Source organism: Sylvia atricapilla, chromosome 4, assembly GCF_009819655.1.
Source record: "Sylvia atricapilla isolate bSylAtr1 chromosome 4, bSylAtr1.pri, whole genome shotgun sequence".
In the NCBI taxonomy this organism is placed as follows: domain Eukaryota; kingdom Metazoa; phylum Chordata; class Aves; order Passeriformes; family Sylviidae; genus Sylvia; species Sylvia atricapilla.
Genome location: NC_089143.1, coordinates 49,696,873 through 49,718,652, shown reverse-complemented (window position 1 = coordinate 49,718,652; position 21,780 = coordinate 49,696,873). Strand labels below are relative to the sequence as shown.

Here is a 21,780-nt window from a genome sequence, read left to right as displayed (position 1 = left end):
TCCAAGTGGCAAGAATCAAAGCAGTGAGCCTAGAGGGGCCACATGAACATCCCCACCCAGGAACATGCAGCACTGGGAATAATCTTGTACTGTGCAAAGCCAGCACGTCTGTGCATCTTCCCCCAGATACATGAGCCCAGCTCATGGGGAGAAGGACCAAAGCAGCACATACTGACAGACTTTCTACCAGTTGAGCCAGTTTCTGGGTAATTCCCTGACTATTCCAGCCCTTCTATCATGAAAACTGGAACCTCTCTACAACGAAAGAGAGACAAGCCAGCTCCAGATTAAACTGGATCCTCCAGTTCTTCAGTATGGAAACTTTCTGTATGATGGAACACTTCCTAAGGGACCAGATCCAGCTCTAACAGCCGAGAGAATTTAATGGAACAAGCATGGACAGTTACTTCCATGGAAGACATCACTGTTACCTGAGTGAGGTAAATCATATCTTTGAAGTGCTTTACAGGGTCTGGGCTCTGGGGAAGCTTGAAATGACGCCCAATCTCTTGAAGCATCTGAATATTGCCACTTTCATGGTGTTGCCGATGGAGAGAAAAATTGCTTGTGTAAGACCAGTCCTCAGGGGAGGAAACCTTTTAAAAAACACAAAAGTAAGATATCTGAATGAAAAGGTAGAATGTACATTTAATGACAGCCAGGATATTGAGGAAAGGATAGCCATTATGGCCTACTGACATCATCCAAAACCTTAAAACTGCCACCTGTAGTCATGCCAGGACATTGCATTAGTAACACCCTTTGCTTACGCTCCTTGTATAAATGAATGAAAACACACATTGCTGTTGAACCCAGAAGAGCAACTTTTGTCTTAGTGGCATTTAATTTATTTGTCCTAAGGTCTGGATTGGACAAAGGACCTCAGAATTTTGCTTGCATTCGTATTAAATGAGAAACACCCTAGATTAATATGGAAGAACGTAATCTAGTTAAACACATTTAGGTATAAAAGTTATGTAAGTAGGGCTATAAAGTCTAATAATATGTATATATATATTTTCAAAACCTGCCTCTGATAAGAAATTATCATAAACCAGTTGTTTTTTTTTTAACTAAAGACAACAATGCACCATAACTCATTATGTTATTACTGCCAAGCTTTCATTGTAATTACTCTCTCTAAACAATCTTATTTTTTTTTTTTTGGCTGGATTGAATAATTTTTATTGTTATTAATATAGATTAATGTTTTGCTTATGCTTCAGATAATATGCTTTACCCAGCAAACTGAAAGGAACATTCTAAACTCCTTTTGGTTGCATGCATGAGTATCAACATCTCCCCCTGGACAAATGGACAAACAGCATGATATGTCTCTGGTCCACTTTGACAAATAAGATAGAATATAAAATATCTAAATTTAGCAGAGACAAAACCAAATCTTCTTACATGCAATACATTAACAAAAAATATTTAAATGAAAGAAATTGGTAAAATACATAAAACATTTTAAAATCCAGCACAATTCAACTTTTGTCATGTTTCTTCTCTTTCTCAAATAAATGTCCCTAGAATCATAAAAGTAAACAGAAATTAATGAATCATTACTGAGCTATACATTAAATAGAATTACTACCTAGAAACAGGTAGTAGTATTAGGTAGTAGTAATAGAAATAGCACTACTAGAAATAACAGTTTCATTATAGTCGTTCATCCAAACCAAGTCCCTCTTGCTACACCAAGGTAAGTACATTGAACACTGAGGAAGGAAACAGTATAGTTTCATCCCCTCCCTTCCCACCATCACACACCTCTATCCCACCTGTGCCACACCACACCTAACAACACATTACTACAGTTTGGACACAGAAGGTTGTTGGGAAGAGACTCATGGCGCTCACTAAATGAGAGCGAAGGGGCAGTAAGGTGTGGAAGCCCAGCCTTACCTTTTCAATTGTACTGAAGGAAGGCCAGGATTGAAATCCATACTCTGAAGCAAAACGAGTTTTAGGATACACTGTCCAGTTCCAGCAGTCACTGTTGTAGTCATAAAAGTGTGTGTCACCATAATGGGTGTCGTAAGGATCCCGGGAGAGCCAGCCTTCTTTAACTGACTCCAAGCCATTGGTGGGACTGGATGCAACAAAAGGACGACTCTTATCTTCCTGGCATTTAAAACAAAAAAAAACCAAAAATGCATGCCCCTTACAAAGTGATTGGCTTTTACCATCTGAATATATACACCATTTTTTGAAAAGAAGGGGTTGGGGGCAGAGAGACCATGCTTTTTCCAAATTTCTGAGTCACCACCTAAGAAACATTCATTTTTTATGTCCTAACATTCATCATCTTTACTTGCTCAATTAGCTTCTTACTTATGTTCTTGGAGGACAGCTGGGCATGATTCTGCTTGCTTTGCTGTTCTGAGGGATTCTCTCCTCACATCAAGAGATTTTCTATCTTTATATGCTTCTAAATTCTTAATGAAGGCTATTTAAAGTGTGCCTTGTGAAATATATACTCAAGGAACATTAATATTTGAGTACTGTGACTTCTTTATGGAAAATTATTACTTTTGCAGTGTTTTTGCAGGAAGAAGGCCATGATTTTCTCCTTTCTTATTAAACAGCCACCTAAATTTAGTCCTAACAAATCCAAGGTGCTCTACTTTTAATTTTTGCATGGTATCATTACAGGTTATTGTCATTTTAGCTGGCTCTGCATGCTAAGACAGATGAAACTACAAGAAGGGTTACATTTCAAATTGTTCAGAGCTGCCTTTTTTTATTGCCTCAGTAGACTGAGGATACTAAATCTTTTAACAGTAGCCTACAAAGTACTGAAGGAATCCTTTTGCAGGTAAAATTCATTTAACATCCTCCTTCTAGTAAGACAGAGGCCTGAGTTAGTTACCAGTAACAAGTTACTGCAATTGGCTCAGACACAGCAATGCACTCTGACATGTGCTTCATTTTAAGTAACAGTCCTGTTTTCCCATCCTCTTCTTTCTTTTTTTCTTGATGTGAGTAATTAATAATTAACTGAAATAATTTACTACAGGAAATCCTGGATTCCCTGAAGTCTTTAGCTCCAAGGTAGAAGTCTTTCCAAGTTACCAAGTCCAGTACTACTAGTATTACGGGTTTCCTCAGCCGGCTTGTATTACACAGGATCTGAAGTTATCTCCCTCTATGGTTCCTTTTTGCACTCAAAATAGTTATTCTATGGATTTAAAATAAAAATGCATCTGTCTGGGATGGCAATGCTGCACAAGGATCAAGCCAGACAGAACACATCACTTTGTTGCACACACACTGGCCACCCAACTCATGTAGCTAGTCACAAAAACACCACAGCAAAACTTTACACACAGCTCAGTACAGAAATCTAGAATCCCGTCTTCTAAGACGGGAAATAAATCTACAAAACCTGTGGAAAATGGGTAGCTCCAAATCATACTAAGAGTTCATCAAGGATTCCAGGTGTTCGTGGACTGCATACTCGCATTTGAAATTCTAAATCAAAATATTTTACTTTGCCTTCATATACTGTAGAATACCAATATTTTGTTTCCAAAATGTAATATTTTGTTAACAATGACTACAAAGCATGAGTTCAATGTTTAGCATCACTTTTGCTTTACCTGCTTAGAACAAAAAATACTCAGTCACATACTGAAGAAATAACATTGTTATAGATTTCTTCCACTGCTATTAAAAGACCTGAGGGTTGTTAAATGCTTTTCACAGTATTCTTCAACTAATTCAGGATAAAGGAAATCTGATCATCTAGATTAATTAATTAATGGGCAAGTCAATTTTCATCCATTGGATGTGAAGGGACTTGTGGACATACTAAAAGCAGGAAGGAAAGAAGAAGCAAGATCTACTACACTTTAACGTCTTACTCTACACATCACAAAATGTTCAAGACAAATAACTTTTTTTTCTTACTTTGAGAATAACTCTTGAATTTAGAGAGTTGCTTAGAAGAGCTTGGAAAGGGCAATTTCTCAACATGCTCTTTCTCATGTTTTTAAAGGATTAAAAGAGAAAAAGGAAATCCCAACTTGCTCAAATATTAAAACCTTTTGCCAAGCCATATCCTCCTACAGTTTCTAGAGATTACTTACACTAAGAACTATTTCACGTATGTTCTTCACATAAAGGGTCACATAGTCCTTGATATAGAGTCCTATGTCAGGATAAGGTATGGAGAACCAGTTGGTTGCAATTGCTGCTTCATTTTCATTGTTACCACTCCACAGAATAATTGATGGATGCAATTTTAAACGTCGTACCTGAAATACAACTTACAGTTTCAGAAGTCAAGCAAAATTTCTTATCTTAATAATGATTTTTTTAAAAAATCACTATATTACTAGGTGAATTACAAGTCCACATGTATATTACGTATGTTAAGCCTACAACTCTCAGTTTTTGCCACACGGTTCACTATTCCCTCAGCTTGCCATCAGGCTCAAAGTTTTGCAATATACACTTTCAGAAAGGAAAACTTCTAACATGCTGACATACATCTGCATACATCTTACGCACATATGTACCATCCACCTCTACTCAGCCATGTGTGAAGGATAAATTCTGTGCAGTCTGCGTGACTGACTACTCCTGCAAGCAGTCAGAGGAGTTCAAGATTTAGTAAGGTTACATTTTGTGTCTGCTACATAAAGGTACACAAACAAACACTTCCAAACAATCATTTTTGGAAGCTAACTTATACAATCAGTCAATGAAAAACAGACAGTGTGAAATAGAGCTTTGACACGTGGATAGAATACCTGATGAGAAACTTCTGCTCTTACGGATTCTAAATAATTCTGGTCGGTTGGATATAGCGCACATGCAAACATAAAATCCTGCCAAATCTACAAGGGAAAGGAAAGATTAAAAATATCTGTCAGCAAGTTACTTTACATACTTTAAAACTATATGGCTATTGGGATACACAATCCTTTGTTCAGACAGAAAACAAATCACATTCACCAAGGGGCTCAAGTATGTGCACACTCCACTGTGGTTATCCTCAATATCAGGGTTATAAAATATTTACCCTTAGGAATCAGATCCTGACAGCCTACTTTGAGGAGCAGAACTGAATAATCAGAAACATGAACATGGAGCGATTTGCAGCTGAACAGAACAATTTCGTATTTATTAACTATTTTGCAGGTGTAACACCAAATCCCCATTACTTAATGAGACAATAATTCTTCTGATGTGGTACTGAGCACACCTAACAGATGTTAATCTATACCTGTTAAGAAAACACCTCCATACAAAATGATTGTAAAACCAGCAAATCTTACCCAGTAGAGAGGCAGAAACAAACTAGATGCTCTAAAAACATAGTGATCTTTCTCTTCAAAGAGAGATCAAGTAGATACTACTAGAGAATAGCAAGCCATTCAATTCAAGAACAATAAACTCTATTGGTACCTTGCAGGAGAATTACAAAAAGGGGAAAGCAAGTCCAATGAGATGGATAAGATTGTTGTTTACCTGTTTTGTTTTTTAAATTGCCATAACCTTGAAGCTCCTTACAGTCTAAATCAAATGTTAATGAAAAGACCTTTAGAAGGAACACCTTAACCCAAATGAGTCTGTAAGAGACCCCACTTTTCTGAATGCCATGCTACATAGAGAGAGAGAGAGAGAGACCAGCTCCTATACAAACTGAATTTTCACTGCAGTGAGAATAGGCTTTTCCATGGCTCTTTTCAGCACACATTCCCTACGGAAACTGAAGATAAAGAATAGGACAGTGGGGGATAATGGAGCCATTAATAATTGTTACAGTCAACTAACACTGTACAGAAAAAGCAAAGCTATTGCTGCAGAATCTCTCATAATCCTTTAGTGACTGCTGGTGTTAAAACTCTCTATTGAAAGAAACTTTTTCTCACTATTTCCCTCAGTGAGCTATCACTGGTTTTCCTTAAGCACAGTTTGACTCCAATGCGCTTTTAAGCCTTTGGAAGACCATCAGAAGAAACAAAACCAAAGCCTTCACTGTCCCCTCCAGAATAAGGGTCTTATTTTCTGCATTTACTTGCTATTTTGGCTGTTAAATAGGATCTAAATCTTGCACTGAGCACTGTACAGACACAGACACAGATCTAAGTGGCCTACTTAAGGTGCCTAGTGTCAAAAATTGAAGAACTGTAACTGCTCAGAAGCCTTGAAAATCAGGACACTCATTCAGATGACTAAAATAGATGTAACTTTTTTTTTTTCTTTGCAAGCACACCCACCTGAAAGCTGCAAGGTATTAATTCTGTTTCCCTTCTTCTTATGGTGTAGAGTAAGACCAAACACACTTCTTAGGATATTTAACACCAGATGCAACTTAGCCTTCATTCATCAGTCACTACTTCATTAAAACTTATTAATATATGCCTCCAAGCTTACATAATCAAAGGTACTCATCTAGGATGAGTGTTTGCAACAGGTGTTCACCTTACAGCTACATTTATATTCAATTATAGCTTGTTCAAAATGGCCCCTTGGACAATACCTTCCATATTTGTCTTTGGGCCAAATGAAAAGTTGAACCAAAACGACCCCTACCTTTTCAGCTATTGCTAAAAAGAAGAAAACACTTTTAAAATAAATAAAATCCATTTCCACAACTGAGAAAAGCATGGCTACCTTCTACCTAATGATGATCCTCTACTATAAAGTCTCCAAAATATCACTTACAGATTCAACAGACGGCCTCTGTAATCAGAAATCATTCAAATTAACAAGAAATTAAAGAACCCAAACATCAGGTTAATCTGACCTCTCATGTTGATACTCTACAATGTTCTTTGGAAAGAAGGCTAGAACTCATGTATTAATTATCTTCTTTTTCATTTAAAGTGGATTTTTCACAAGTCCTTGTCAGTTTTTAAGTAAGTACTCTGTGTTTAATGTTTTACCATTATTCCTATTTCATCACAAATATCGTAAAATTCATCTTGTTCATATACTCCTCCTCCCCAAACCCGAAGGGCATTCATGTTAGCATCTGCTGCAGACTTCAAGAGTAGCCTTAGTCTGTCAAATACAAAAAGGAGATATACAAGTTTTGTGAAGTTGTTTTACTGAAGAGTTTCTAGGTTATACAAAAAAACAAAGAAACCAATGCCCCTACAAAAAAAAAAAGCAAACCCAAATCTAAATCATTAGCAGGCAATCTAACTCATATAACTCTAACAGAAAGTATCAAAATACTCTGGTTTCTAAACCTGCATGACCAGACAGCGCTCTCAAAAAGCAATTTTTTGTGCAGAAAAAGTTGCCTGCTCCTGTTAACAGATTTGAAATAGAGTGACACAGGTGTAAGTGCTTTTACAGAAGTATTGGCAGGACAAGATTTAGAAATACTGTGTTTTATTAATCATGTTGGTCTTTTCTCCTCTAATATAACTTGCTTTGTATGTCAATTACTTGAATTCAAATTCTCTTTAAACACAATCAGGAATGTACATTCGCTTCCTGAGTTCCATAATGCATAGCGAGAATGGGGGAGCAAGAGGGTCAGAAAGACTGAGACTGGGAATATAATTTTAAGGGCTTTAGACTCCAGTCATTTTTCCTTAAGTAATACTGGCAGCCTCTAAATTGCATGTAAATGCACACTGCAGCATGCCCTGTTGTCCTGGTTCCTCAATAACTCAGAGCAAAGCTTAGTCCAAGTCAGTACAGCCCCTTCCCACGTGCATCTCTGGGGTGCTGTGCATTGAGATCTAAGGAGCCGAGATGAGATCAGGAAAAGGGGTGAGGCTACTAGGTACCTGTGTAACCCTGCATGACATGGGTTAGGAGATGGATGAAGTGCACATCCTCAGACTACCAAAGGATGTGTCCAGATAATAAGATCAGCCTGAGGACTGTCCCCAAAAATACCCAAAAGGCCGGTAACTACGAACTGCAAACAATCACCTTCCCATCAGTAATTGCACCTACATGCCTTGAACATCACTCAAATCTGTCCATGTTAATTAAGCCCTAATTCTGAAGCCTCCAATCCACAAAAATTCATGCTCTACCTTGAAAGTTTTATCCGCTAAAGCCAACCTTTGATAAATGGTGTAGAGAGAATCGGGAGGAGAACAACATGATCCTTTATTCTTAGAGAGCATCAAACGTGACTTACGTGTCATAGGTCACTCTGTCCTGGAAAGAATCTGCTGGAATCCAGTTTGAGCCCTTAATAAAAATGGGTAGGCCATTGATTCTGAAGTAGAAACTCAGACCTGGTGAGCCAGGAATAGGCTCCTGAACAAGTTCTACTGTCCGAAAATAAACCTGTGAAGACATGAAACTTAGATTTAAAGCTGACAAAAAAGGAATTAAAACTACATAAATAATAAAAAAAAATTACAAAAGGGATTGAAATGAACAATAACAGCTTAGAATTTGTTAAGGAGTCAAAAGACATGTTCTCATGCCTAAATTCCTACTTGCATAAAACACACTGTAGGTCAGCAGAACAGTACTAGAAAGAATTCTTTCAATAAGCCTTTTCACTTTTTAAAGTTGCTCTTCTATTAAGAGAGAGCAAGAGAAAGCATGAGCAAACTGTACATGTGCACACAAGTATGTAAGGAAGAGACAGATGAAGTTTGGTTGTTGCAGAACTCCATCAAAACTCCAGCTGAAGGCTAGAAAGAGGAATACAGTGGTTGTACCAGATCAAAAGCGTCATATAATCTGCAATTTCTTCTACCAGGAGACTTCAGCAGCTCAGTTTTAAGTCTTGTCCCTGAATCCCGAATGCCTAGCATCAGATTCACATAGAACAAGCAAGATCTTCTCCTTTTACTGCTCTGAAATGATACCCTTCTAATAGGTGTAACACTTACAGAGAAAAAATACCCATGCAAACACAAATGCCAGTGCACAAGTGAATGGCCCCCTGGCCACCACAGATGTGTTGGAACAGCATGATCAGCAATAACGTTACAGAGAGACCAGTTCAGCTAAATAAACACTTACTCCGAGTAAAGTATTAAAGATAAAGCACATCTCAAGCAGAAACAGAGGCCAAACTTCTACAGCTGCTCTTTTAGCCTAATATATGGCATTGTGATGCTGAAACAAAAAAACATTCCTTTTTCCTGTTGCAGGTGGAATCAAAGCTCTCAGGAAATCGTTCCAGACATTTTCTGGGCTTCATTACAAGCAACAATGCAGCTCTGAGGGGCATCCTGACTGTACTGACACAAAAAGCCATGAGAGAGCACTTACTGCACTGCAACAGCACTGACCCTTTATTTGTACAGGTGCCTTCCCCACCTACCAGACCAGCTTCTGCACACCTCCAACTCTTCCAGAAAACAGCTCTTTCAGGGATACTTTAGATGTTTTCTCCTGAATCCTTGTTCCAGTTGAACCTCTTTAAATCAGAAAGAAAACACTTTTTCCTTCTTGTACCCATTGCTCACTATCACAGGGAGAAAACTGGAAAATTAAATGAAGAGAAGGAAAGCTAATAGTAAATTTTAGCCAAAACAAGTTTGGGTCAGGAGAGCAGGAACCTAATTTTTTCTAAACTACTCCTAAGATAGCAACCACTCCTCTCTCAGATGACTATTTGTTTTACCTTTTCAAAAGGTCAGCTTGTAGAGTACAGCCTGTTCTCTCTCTGCCACAAGCTTCAGCTGAGGCAAGTATCTGTCAGTAAATCAGGCTAAAATTAACCTAGTTCAGTGCGATTGATACACCTGTCTTTAAAACAAAATGCAATTCTTTATTTCACACACCAGAACAGCTGTATTTCGAAAGGGAAATGATTAATCCCACTATGGAACTGAATTTTCTGAACATTCAGCTTAAAAAAAATCACACATATAGACACAAGACTATTTCTAGCGGTAGGAATGAAAAAGAAGATCACCACTTTTTGCTTCCTCTTTGGTGCTTTTAAATTAACTGGGCAATTATTAACCAAATACCTGGATAGAGAAAATGCACGTCAGAAACCAGATGCTTTAGTGGAGGTCGCAGATCACTGTGCTCAACCTAAACAGCTCTGCATCTTGGCAGTGACCATTCCTAGAATTTTGCAGACTTAGTTTAACATGAGAAGTTGAATTTAAATAACAACCAATGTTTCACACAACTTTCACAGTTACTCTAACTCCTGAAGGCTACATAAGGAAAACTACAGTATGAGTACTGCACTGGTAAAAAAGTTCTGACCTTCCTACAAATAAATTCAATTACCTGGAGAAAAACTCCTCAGTCTCCATTGTGGCTCCTTTTTTATGGCACAAAGTAGAATGGGACATGCAGTTGGAGCTGCCAAAGTATTTGGGATGTCATCAGGCAGGTTGAGACTGTCTCAGAGTGCATTTGTAATACAGTATTTATATTACTAACAGAAGTTATGTGATACTGCTTTATTCATGCTCAAGTTGAACTCATGCAACTGGCCAAACCCAAGGCAATCTGAGAGGCTGAAAGACTCAGCCAGGACCACCCAGATAGCAGAAACAAGAGTAAAAGCCCCTGAACCTCAGCTCACATTCTCAGGCCTTCAAGATTCAGTGCAACTCCCTTGTTCCCCCAGCACAACCCCGTTGTTCCCCCGGGGCCAGCTGGTAACAGCACACCTTCCTGGTTCCTACTATAGCTTCCTTCTGTCTTGGGGGGTAAAGGAAGAGCAATGCAGAACGGCATCTGGCATGCTTGGCTACGTGCCCTTCTGGCTACCAAGACCTTAGCCACTTTGAAACCTGTCTGATAGAGCTTGCAGCCTGAGGGCTGAACATTTCTCTCAGTCTTGTCTTGGGGCAGGCAAAAGAGGCTCTCTAGCCACCACAGACCAATCATCTGGTTCTGGGCATAATTATGAAACAGATAATCTGTCTTTTTAAGGCACATACAAAGGCTTTGTACACAGTAAAGTGACCTCTGGATCACATTTGGCATTCCCATATTTAGCAGTAGGAAAAGTAATAAGGATGAAGATGCCTAGAGCTGAAATAAGATCACTGAACAACCCAGCGACCTAACAAATTAGCACACAGCATGAAAGTGGTGTGAAAACTACAAAGCCAGAAAGAAAGACTTCTGGATGTCATGCTAAAATGCCTTAGGGGAAACGAATGTGTAAAGGCATGGAAGGAAAGACAGCTAGAGGCCAAGATCTTGAAAGTACAAAAATAGCCTTAGAAAACAAAATCTCTGAGTACAGTGCTAGAAAAATGAGCATACAGAAAGATGGGAAAATAGAACTGAAAAGCAAACAAATGATTCACGGGGCAATGAAAGAGGTAATACATTCCTTGATGTGGGGACAGCAAGAAAGAAACAACTTATCAAGAGCAAACTGGACCCTCCATCAAGAAAACCAGGGTCACTGCGAGATATGACTTTGTTTCACATTATCCTGAGAAACAAGCTCTAGAACAAAATATTCAAATGGAAAACCAAACTAAAACCACACCACATCCCATCCTGGATGTTGGCTTTTATTCTGCTTTGGTTTTCTTCTACTCTGAACAGGAATGAGTAAGTACTTATCTGAGGCAAAAAGATTCCCAGCACTGCTGGCTACAGCTCTATAGAGCTCCTGCAAGTACATACTGGAAGGCCACCCAGAAATATTCCCAAAGCATTAGTCAATGTTTTCAAGACTACTCTAGCATGTCAGAATCCAGAAACTAATTCAAGCTAGGAGTAGCCAAACCTGACATAAGATCAAGCTGTGCTTTCTCACATGTACAGTTCTCATGCTTCAGTTTTCTCCTGTCCAAAGTTAAAATAGATACTCATATGGACATAAGCCACTTGTGAAATGCCTCACCACGTTTTTCTTCTGAGGGCAGAGAAAAAAGGGTGGAAGTAGGAAATTTATTCCTCCTGAATACGGTCAGTACAACATGGCCAACTGACAACAAAACAACTTTCAGGAATGTTAATCCCTGATTGCATCTCCTGAACTACTCTTAGTTCTTATTAAGCTATATGAATGTTGCTGTTCAGCCCTGCTGACATGAGAGAAGATTATGCTACAACATGAAAAAATTGCATACAGAGCCTTTTTCCACTCATATAGCTCTGAGTGGGGGCTGATGGTGTGTGTGTGCATGTATGTCTGTTGGAATCTAAGACAGAGAGTCACAAAACACGGGAAAGATGACCTGACTTCACACTGTAAGCTGAGAAGGCTTCATATGCTGGTTAATTGACAATGCCCACTATGTGGTACATTTGCTCTTTTCCCTCCCTTTCCCCTTCAGGAGAAAAAAATAAGAGGCTTCTACTGCAGACCATGAAGTCCCAATGATCATACGCCACAGAGCTCTGTGAAATATTCTGACACAAGCACCCAAATGGAAATTATTAGCTTTCCTATCATTGTGCAGTTTTCACACAGTAATAACAGAATTTTCCTTTCTAGAGGCTTTATTGTCGTATTTCCTACAACCAGTTTTTCCAAGCATGATATGCTGTGTTTACTTGGTGTGGGTTTTTTATTGTTTTAAAATTTGAATACTAATAACAGCAAAGAAGTAGTATTATTACGACTTCATAATCAAACTAGGGGGTAGTCCTGTAAAGACTACAACTACAGCTACTAGTTTTTCCTAAGTTTTTTTTTCACATGAACAGATGTTACAGCAAATAGCAGTTTAGATGCCTGGTGACCAGATTAGTTTTTAGTAAAGCAATGCACACCAGAAATATCTAATAAATGCATTTATGTGGTTGTTTCCTCATGTTCATGGCATAAATAGGCCAGTCTGATCTCTATAATTTTTCTTTTTAATGTACAATTGGAAATTACTTCTTCTACGCTTCTTAGTAAAACCAAACAGATAATTAAACATCCAGTGTATTATGCAAAAATCCCCAAATATTACTTTTATGGTTGCATTTAAGACCTTACCTTTTCTTAAGCTTGAAGCATATCTACCACATTTTAATAAATAAATGTATGTTAGGTTTTTAGGAATGTGTCTATCCCATAAATTTTTACAAACTGAATTAGCAAGAAAAATCTCACTAATAAACCTTTGCATAAGCTTAGAGAAATCTAAAAGCGGGTTTCAGTGCATGATACAAAACCAAGAGCATGGTATATTAAGTTGAGAAATGCTGTTTTCTTTTCATAAGTCAGAAAACTTAAGAAGTAAATATCTTTTCTCTTCTGAGGTTTCTGGTTAACTGTAAGCCATCTTGCAACCACAATGTAAGTAAAGGCATCCATACAAGCTAAGACTACCAGAAAACAGGTAGCCATACACTGTGACATTAAAAAAACTGATTCCTCATTAGCATTTTTGTGGGGGTGAGGAGTGCCCTGACCCCCCCAAGAAGCTGTTTTTAGCGAGACATCTTTTGGGGGTGGTTGTGGCTTTCTGGGTCCCAAGCGGCGGACCCCTCTACCAGCTGAAATATATTTTCACATGCATATTGCAACTCCACAAAACATTTAAGGGCTCTAGACACCTGCTATGCAGAGCAGATGTCCTAACACTAAGAAGTGCAATGGCAGATGGAATTAAACTTTAGGGCTCACCTTTGAAAACTTATCAATCTGGCATCCTGCCTCCATCATAAAAGTTGTTGTCATGTTGTATCCGGTTTGCCTTCCGTGTCCATTTGGCCACCAAGGCTCCACCACAGCACTCTTGAACACACAAGGAAGAAAGTCTGAGGAACATGTAGAACAAATATACCTGGGGCTCAGAAAGCTTGGAGTGAATTACCCCAAGCCTAATGAGGTTCTCTGCTTCAGCTGAGATATGCTAATGCTCTCTCCAGCTGCAGCTCTGAGATAAAAATGATTTAAAGAGAGAAGTGTGACTTCTGCTGAAGTCCAGGCTAACACTTCATTTTGTGTCCACAATAGGCCATGAGCACTTCTGGACATGCATGCACACATCTAGCTGCTGCTCCTCAGCAGAGGTACACTGACACACGATTCCTTCAAACCCAAAATATCCATGTCAGGAGCAGCCGCTTTACACTGAGCTCTGTATCATACACCTCCTCTCACTGATCCTTTTATCTATCCCATGCAATATCCACTATACAGCAGTAACACTTTTCAATTGTGACTCTGATAATATGTGACCACACTGACTGCTTCACTTATGTCAAGCTTTTAAGTAAAATTCTTTCATTTATTTGGTGTTTTTTTTGCTTTGTCTCTCTATGCTTCCTAATCGTATCCTTAGTGCTCCATAATTTTTACAAACATGAAATACAACCTCCAAGATGACAGAATATTTATCTTCACTCTAGCAGCCTACTTCTGCCACTCATTCCTGTTGCCAGCATTTGCCATTTGAGTTCATCACACAAAAATTGTGGAAAGAAAACAACAATGCATGCAACCAAACAATGGAGGGATCAGCACTGAATATAGATGTGCAAGGAGTGCCTCAATCTTTTCAAACAAATTGAGGCCAGAAAGCAGCACAACAATATGTTTTGCTGTAGCTATACTTGGACACAACCATCAATATATCACGAATATATCTTTCAGCTTCTCCAATACAGAATTATAACTGCTTGTGAGGAAGTACTGATCTCTGTGCTGCTTCTAATGGATGCAAACGGAAGCAGACTCAGCATGTGCCTCAACAACAAGGGAGTGTTCACAGCTGCCTGCAACGACTGGATGTCTCATTGGCCACTAATGATGTCACCCCTCTGCTCACCACTAGCTGATAAGCAAAATGCTGTCATGTTGGCAGCACAACACTTTGTGTGGCAACTGCAGGAAGGCTGATACACATCTCGGCGATATGCACCACTCGAACACCCACTGACTCACAATGTAATCTGCAACAAGGTCTTAACTAGAAATAAATTTCTGGTGAGGTCTCAGTATCTCACATGCACCACACAAGTCTGTGTACAGAGTAAGGGCTACATTAGCCTCATCAATACATGAGAATGCATTTCAGTGCTTCTCATAAAATCAGCTGATGTGAATTCATGCAGCAAAGCCTTTTGTGCACAAAGAATAATGAAACACTGCTGCCTCTGCTCTGAAGGAAGTGCTTCCTTCCAGACTTGCAGTTGCACTATACTAACAAATCTCTTCTGAAGCTTGGGGGTGGTGGGGGTGGAACAACTAAATAAGCAAAAACAATTTTGGAAGTTTCACTTTGCAGTGCCTGTTTAATGTAATCCATTAAAAGGCTAAGCAGAGACTAATGGTTGTTTTAAATGAAACGGGGTATTGATAACTGCTCATGTAACTTGCATGTCAGTTGACAACAGTAACAAAACCTGTATGTTTCCAGGCTTCTGTGTCAAAATAAAACAAAAGCACGTAAGTACACAAGGCACAGAGTATGCATACTGGAACATAAACACCCTGCTTGCTTTCTCACCATGCAAACAACTCAAGACAAGAGAACTCAAGAACACACACAGACAATGCAGTCAAACTGGGAAAACAGACGCTGTGTTACACAGCAATGCAGAAAATCAGCAGAGCCAGTAAAATATAGAAGAGCTTGAGGGTAGACGTTCTAATGCTATTAACTGCCAGTATTGTCAGAAGCTCCAAATTTCTGCTCACAGCACATCACCCACCCACAAATGTGTGTCCTGAGGCAGTGAAGCTCCTGTGGAGAACTCCATCAGGTGTGGCTCCTGCTACACCTGCTGGGACTCCTACTCTGTCCGCTGGCTGGAGCCTGACTTTTAATTGAGTTTGCTCCTCATTAGAGCACCTTCTACCCCTCAAAAATTCCTCCTGAGATTTGCCTACCCAAAGGACTACAAGTGAATGTAAGGCATATTACTCCACAAAATTTTCTTTTGCTTTTATTTACCTGAAAGAGTATCTACTGACACGTTTGAGAAATGTTTTCTCTCTCTCATGAGAGAATCATATGTGTTGCAGTATATTCTGGTCCCAATCAGTCCAGTAAACAGCAGCATGTGAGATACCTGCTGCCAGTGAAGTGAAGTGAAACAGGGTATCCAAAGGTTATTTACCTAAGTAACTCAAAAAAGGTCATTTAACAGTGGCCAGCGATTACGTGATCTTTTTCTAAGGCTTCGTCACCTTTTTGGTAGTGAGCTACACAGCACCACAGACATCAGATTTTAGAAAGGAAAAGAACTGTTCTCCTACCCTGTAAGGCATACAGAACTCTTGTTAAAAGTCGGGAACACACTAAGGAATGGAAGGGGAGCCTAAAACTAGCCAAACTTCTCTGAAATGGAGACAGAAAGTCACACTGGAAACCAGGGGAAACATTTTGCAAACTAGCTTTCCACATGCACTTCCTTACCTTGTTGATGTTTACATGCAGCACAATGCTGCCTTCTCCAGGTTGAAGCTTCACACTGAACATTTGCTGTGTTTGTAACTTTGGAATGCTCACAGTCGCAAGGCCTGCAATTGGCCTGGAGCTGACTACATCAAAAATAGACTCGACTTCAAGATACCACTGCTGAGCACTCTTTACTAAGTGAAGGGGGAGAAAAAAATGGGAATTTGAGAGTTATGTTTATATACCTGTTAGTTAACATGATCTTTCATTAAAGAAAAAAATTCAAACACCTAAGATAAATTTAACAATTTTCAGGCTGTGCCTGAACCAGTCTACATGGTTAATCTGCTTATTAAATGCGTTTGACATCTGAGTCCAACTGGAAGAGAAGAAATGCAATATCATTTATGTTTCTTAACTCTTTTTTTTAATTCAAAAGCCATCTATGTTGTTTTTTTTTTAAATTTCTGTACAAAAGTCAGAGACCTTGACACCAGTCATTTCATTAGGAAGGAATTTTTTCCCACCAACTCCCATAGACATTGTATTTGCTTTTAGTCAGCACTCATATGAACATGGTACTCTTTGGGAAAGATTGTAATCACAAGCCAGTACAATCACTTTTGTCAATGAAACAAAACCAGCATTAACAGAAAATGAGCTGAATTCATCCCAGACTCACTGGACAAAATGAATGGAGCTACACTGGGGATGAATTGGGCCCACTGTGTCTAGACTTGATGGGCTATATCTTTATGTCCCTTCTTCCACCCATGTGTCGTGAAAGAAACAAGTTAATGACTTCCCTGAGATCTCTCTGAAGTTACCACAGAGCATGCTCTCTTTTACACAGCTTACTGAATAAGGAGAGCCAGGGTCAAGGGTACTCAAGATCTATGTGTAAATTTCCCACTAACTTCAGTAATTGAACTGCCCAGCTACTAACATAGCCTGGCTAATCCTATACTTCAAATATTACAGATTAACATATAAGCAAAAGCAAACAAAACAGAAAACAAGGAGAACTAGAACTAAGACACATTTTGTATACCCAAACTACTAATAACTTACTTGCTCTTTTCATTTATACAGTGTAGTTATCCTTCCTTCACAAGAGAAAGAGAGCTCACTCCAAAAAACAAAGAATTGCATTCAGCCCTGATGTGATTTTTACTGTCTTTCATAAAATGAAGAGCAATGATTGAGTTCCCAAGTTTATATTGCACTCAGCATTACCCAGCAAGGACCAATTTTCTGAAATGTGGAAAAGGTTAAAATGTACCCACCCTACAAGGATCAGACATTACAGTGCATTTTTACTCCCTTACAAAAGCATACAAAAATTCCAACCCATTCTTAACTGCATGAACTGTGGGATCTAGGCAGAGAAACCAAGAAAATTTATCTTTTACAGACTCAGTGGTCAAAAGGCTACGACAGCAAATCTGATGAACAATAAAACTACATTTGCAGCTTAAATTCAGGTTGTTCATTTACTCTATCAAACATGATTATGTTTGAATACTAATAAGCTCTTGCTCTGGTTCCAAGCCACACTCTGCTGAATGAAAGAGGTTTGCTCTCTCCACTTATCCAGAGAGCAAGACTTTACCTACTAGAAGGTGGAGTTGTGGGAATGTGGGAGGGACCAGAAAAGATTTTTACAGTAACTAAATTTTAGAAAGTACACAGTCCATGCTGGGGCTTTCCATGGAAATTCCAGTCACGTTAATTCTAGCTAACACCTGCAGCTATTTCAGGACACTTTAAAGGCAGACATGGAGTGATGTCTTCCTCTTTTATTCATACACAACCAATAAATTCCCAAGGGCCAAAATTCACCCCAGTGCAGAAGACCCACGTGCTGGCCTTTCCTTCACTGAAGACTCTGCTCAACAGGCAGTGAAAAAAAGTTTGTGGGTGGTCTACAAGGAGGCATATGACCATTTGCAGAAAGTTTCAAGGGAAAATTAACTACTTTTGCACAGCTGCAATGATCTTCAGGACAAAGGAGAGGAAAATCAGAGACCACCGCAAGAGAGGAAACCGGTTTGGTAAGTTAGGTAGGAAGAATGCAGGAGGTTATCCTCTCCAATTGCAGCTTTAACAATTATCCTTGCATAGCACGACTGCTTTTCTCTCTCAGACTTCATGTTGTGTCCTGAAAACTCAGCACTCTTCGAACTCTGCTCACTGTGCATTTGTCCTTCCAACACAAAACCAAATTCCCATAGCAGCTTTGCCTTTGTTTCAAGTGAAAGTGAGACAAAAGTGAGACATATTACAGGGAGTCCTGGTCAAAACACATGCCAATAGAAAGGAAAATTTTAAAAACTGGAGAAGAGGTGCTAATCTCAATTATATTACCTTTATTTCTGCAGTTATTCGGGGACTTTAAGCAAAAATAAGATTCTGAATTCTAACACTTTTAACAGTTATTGTTTGTACTGAAGTATTGTTTCAATTACTAATAAAGGTGTACTGTAGAAAGAACTACACAAAAAGTCATAAAAAACCAATAGAACATTTCCTAAACTGACAGTTAATTTGCCTTAACAATAAAATGGTTTGTATTCTAAAGGTGAAACCAATAAAAGGAACAGACAAGAGACTTACCAAAGAAAGGAGTAATAGAAAAGTAAATCAGGTGATAATGGTTATAGGCCTCAATCCTAACATCTTTCCAGATTCCTTGAGTGGGAAAAGAAGGTCCCCAATCCCAACTAAATGAACACTGCTCCTGGAAAACAGAATGTTACAACTGCCTGGTTTTCACACAGACATTGATGTTGTGCCAGAAATAAAATACATTTCCTACCTGTGAATAAAATATTGAAATGTACTCAAAAATTTTTTCCTTTTTCCATAAATCCAGAAAAGCCTTTAGTATTTTTTTCTTACTTCTCAACCAGAACTTTGCTGCTACTACTGGTATTATATAAAATTGAATTTTGTATTAAAAGTGCATGTACAGATAAATTTTGTATTACCTAAAGAACAAAACAACACTTAGCATACCACTTAAAAAAATGCCAAAAAACCCAAACAATAAAGATCAAAAAAGCAATCCAGGAGATTACTCTCAATTCAGCTGTGAATTATCTTAGTTTGTAACATCAGTATTTAATTGCATACCTAAAAGACAAATTAAGCAGAAAACTGACAGTTAGGCACGTCACAGCATTCTAGAAGAACAGTATCAAATTAAAAATCATATATGAAGTAGTTTATCTCCTATTTTTAGTTTTAGCAGCACAGAGCTGCTAAAGGAAAGAGCAATAGAAGGAAATAGACCAATAGACGGAAAGAGATGGATATGTGTATTTGTGTAGTTCAGTCATGTTCACTGTTTCTCCCCTTTTTATGGTTCTCTTACACAAAAACAAAGGGAACAAAAACATGGTTGAGAAGTAGCTTAGTTCTGGTACTAACATCAGAATAACTGTCAGAATTATAAAATGCTGGTCAGGCAGGGAAGTACATACACTAATTTCCATTTAGCTGTTTTCAAACCTGGTCAGACCTCTACTTAACAAATCCCTTGACAACATCTATTCAGCTGCCCTCCAAGTTTCACACAGCCCCAGCCCCCAAAGCAAATACAATAGATCTCCTAAAGTCTTGTACAGTGACACACAGTTCTAAATTTAGAGACTAATAACTTACAGCCAAGGCATACTAATTTGGGCAAACCACATTGCACAAGCCTGGCCTATCCCTTGCGTTGCCAGTCAGCCTCCCTGTCTATCAAACTGCAAAAGAGCCTTCCAGGAAACAAACACTGCACCTATCTCAAACAGAAAACCAGGGATAACATGTTCTTAGAAAACATGCCCAACTGAAAGTCATTTTCCATTTATAAAAAATAAACACATTAATCACTGACAGATTGGCAGGTTTCACTAATAATACTGCAGAGACTGCTATCAGAAACAGGCACAATAACAATATGCCTGTATCACTGGAGTACATTAGAAGTGACAGGTTTGAGTTTTGCCACAAACTCCTACTCAGATTCAGGTAAGTTTAATGCATTTAATATTGCACCTGAAATGTGTAAACAGCTCTCCATTACTTTCAGATGGGAAGCAGCCAGCTTATACCAATGCTCAAGTGTGTTTGTTTACTTTTAAATGTGACATAGCTGCTGTTGTTGCCATATACTCAGAACTCAAAATGTTTCTGGAAATTTCTGGAGCAGCTTCCAAGTACAGTCAAAAAAATCATTTGAGGAAAAAACACTAGGGTATTTTCTTGCAAATTTAAAGGTATAGTTCAGTGAAGCATAAAATCATTCCAGGTCTTTTTTGCTCTATAAGTAAGAATACAGCTGAGTAAGTGCCTTATTCCTTCCAAGCCTCTCCTTGCACTGATTTCTGAGAAACACACTGGGCTCAGAAAAACTAATAAGCTTTCTAAAATATAGAGAAAATAAAAGTAGCAGCAAGCAGAAATAAAGACAGCATCTAAATCCTAAAGGATCTTTCCAGGACAGCATGGAGTCCCTGTTTAAATTAATAAACTTTAAAGGAAATTATATCCAGGTTTAAATTTACAGGATCCTACTCATTTTTTAGGAGAATCTAGAAGGACTTTATTAGAAAGTTTGAAAATAATTAACAATAAAGGCATTTAAGTGGAGAAAAATGTGCAAACACACGCAAAAAGAGAAATTGGAAAATAAGATCATCTGCCTCTACCTGCTGCAAAGCTATCAGAAGTATATGAGATGTTACTCAAATGATAGTTTGCCCTGAGTTAAGTTTTAACAGCAAAGAAGCCATATCTTAAACCACAGTTACTAAGTTTCACTCATATTACACTGTTGTTTTCATTGACTATGTACATGTAATTCACACTTGACAACACTAATGAGAACAGGTCCCCTGTTAGATAACACTTCTTGGGACATGCCAGAGCTGCCCAGTATAAATAGCACAGAACATGAGCAATAGCAAACACTCACAAAGCTGCTTGGATGAGATTTTTACAGCCTTGGCAATACATACTGGTATTTGCAACAGTGAACTCTATTGTCAGCATACATTGCTAAACCCATCCAGTGAATCAAAATGTAATGATTACACATTTCCCAATGCTATCCTGCCCTCTTAGTAGCAGGTCTCCTTGTTGACTCTGATGGAAACAGCCTTTTAAACATTCTTATCGCTTAGATATGAAGCCTGGCCTTCTCATGACTCTTGCATTGTCAACATACAAGATTATAGGTTTCTAGGGGGGATGGGAGAAGGAAGCTGAAATGAAAAATATGCCCTACTTTTAAAACAACATTGCAGGTCTCAGAATACAACTAAGGACAGCTTGTGGTGCATTCCCCTTTCCCAGCCTGAAGCCAGAGAGAGACAATGCTGCCCCTACCTTTCTGATGAAATTAACATGGCACTCTCCATTCTGCACAGGTGGAGGGCACGCCGGGGGGATGCTGTGAGCTTTGTGACATCTGCTCTGCTCTGCTGCGTATGAAACGGCTGACAAGAAACGGACTTCAACAAAATTGACCTCCTGGATCACGCTGGTAATATCAAAGCTCTAGGACAAA

General features: G+C 38.7%; 1 protein-coding gene across 1 annotated transcript in view; it reads right to left on the bottom strand.

Moving 5' to 3' along the window:
• MANBA (mannosidase beta) overlaps nucleotides 1-21,780 on the bottom strand; it is a 52,191-nt gene that overhangs the window by 19,117 nt on the left and 11,294 nt on the right. The window contains 10 exon segments of the mRNA XM_066317870.1: nucleotides 432-596; nucleotides 1,909-2,127; nucleotides 4,095-4,262; nucleotides 4,761-4,847; nucleotides 6,903-7,020; nucleotides 8,123-8,274; nucleotides 13,499-13,609; nucleotides 16,239-16,414; nucleotides 18,837-18,960; nucleotides 21,600-21,770. Coding sequence (XP_066173967.1) covers nucleotides 432-596; nucleotides 1,909-2,127; nucleotides 4,095-4,262; nucleotides 4,761-4,847; nucleotides 6,903-7,020; nucleotides 8,123-8,274; nucleotides 13,499-13,609; nucleotides 16,239-16,414; nucleotides 18,837-18,960; nucleotides 21,600-21,770 — 1,491 coding nt within the window.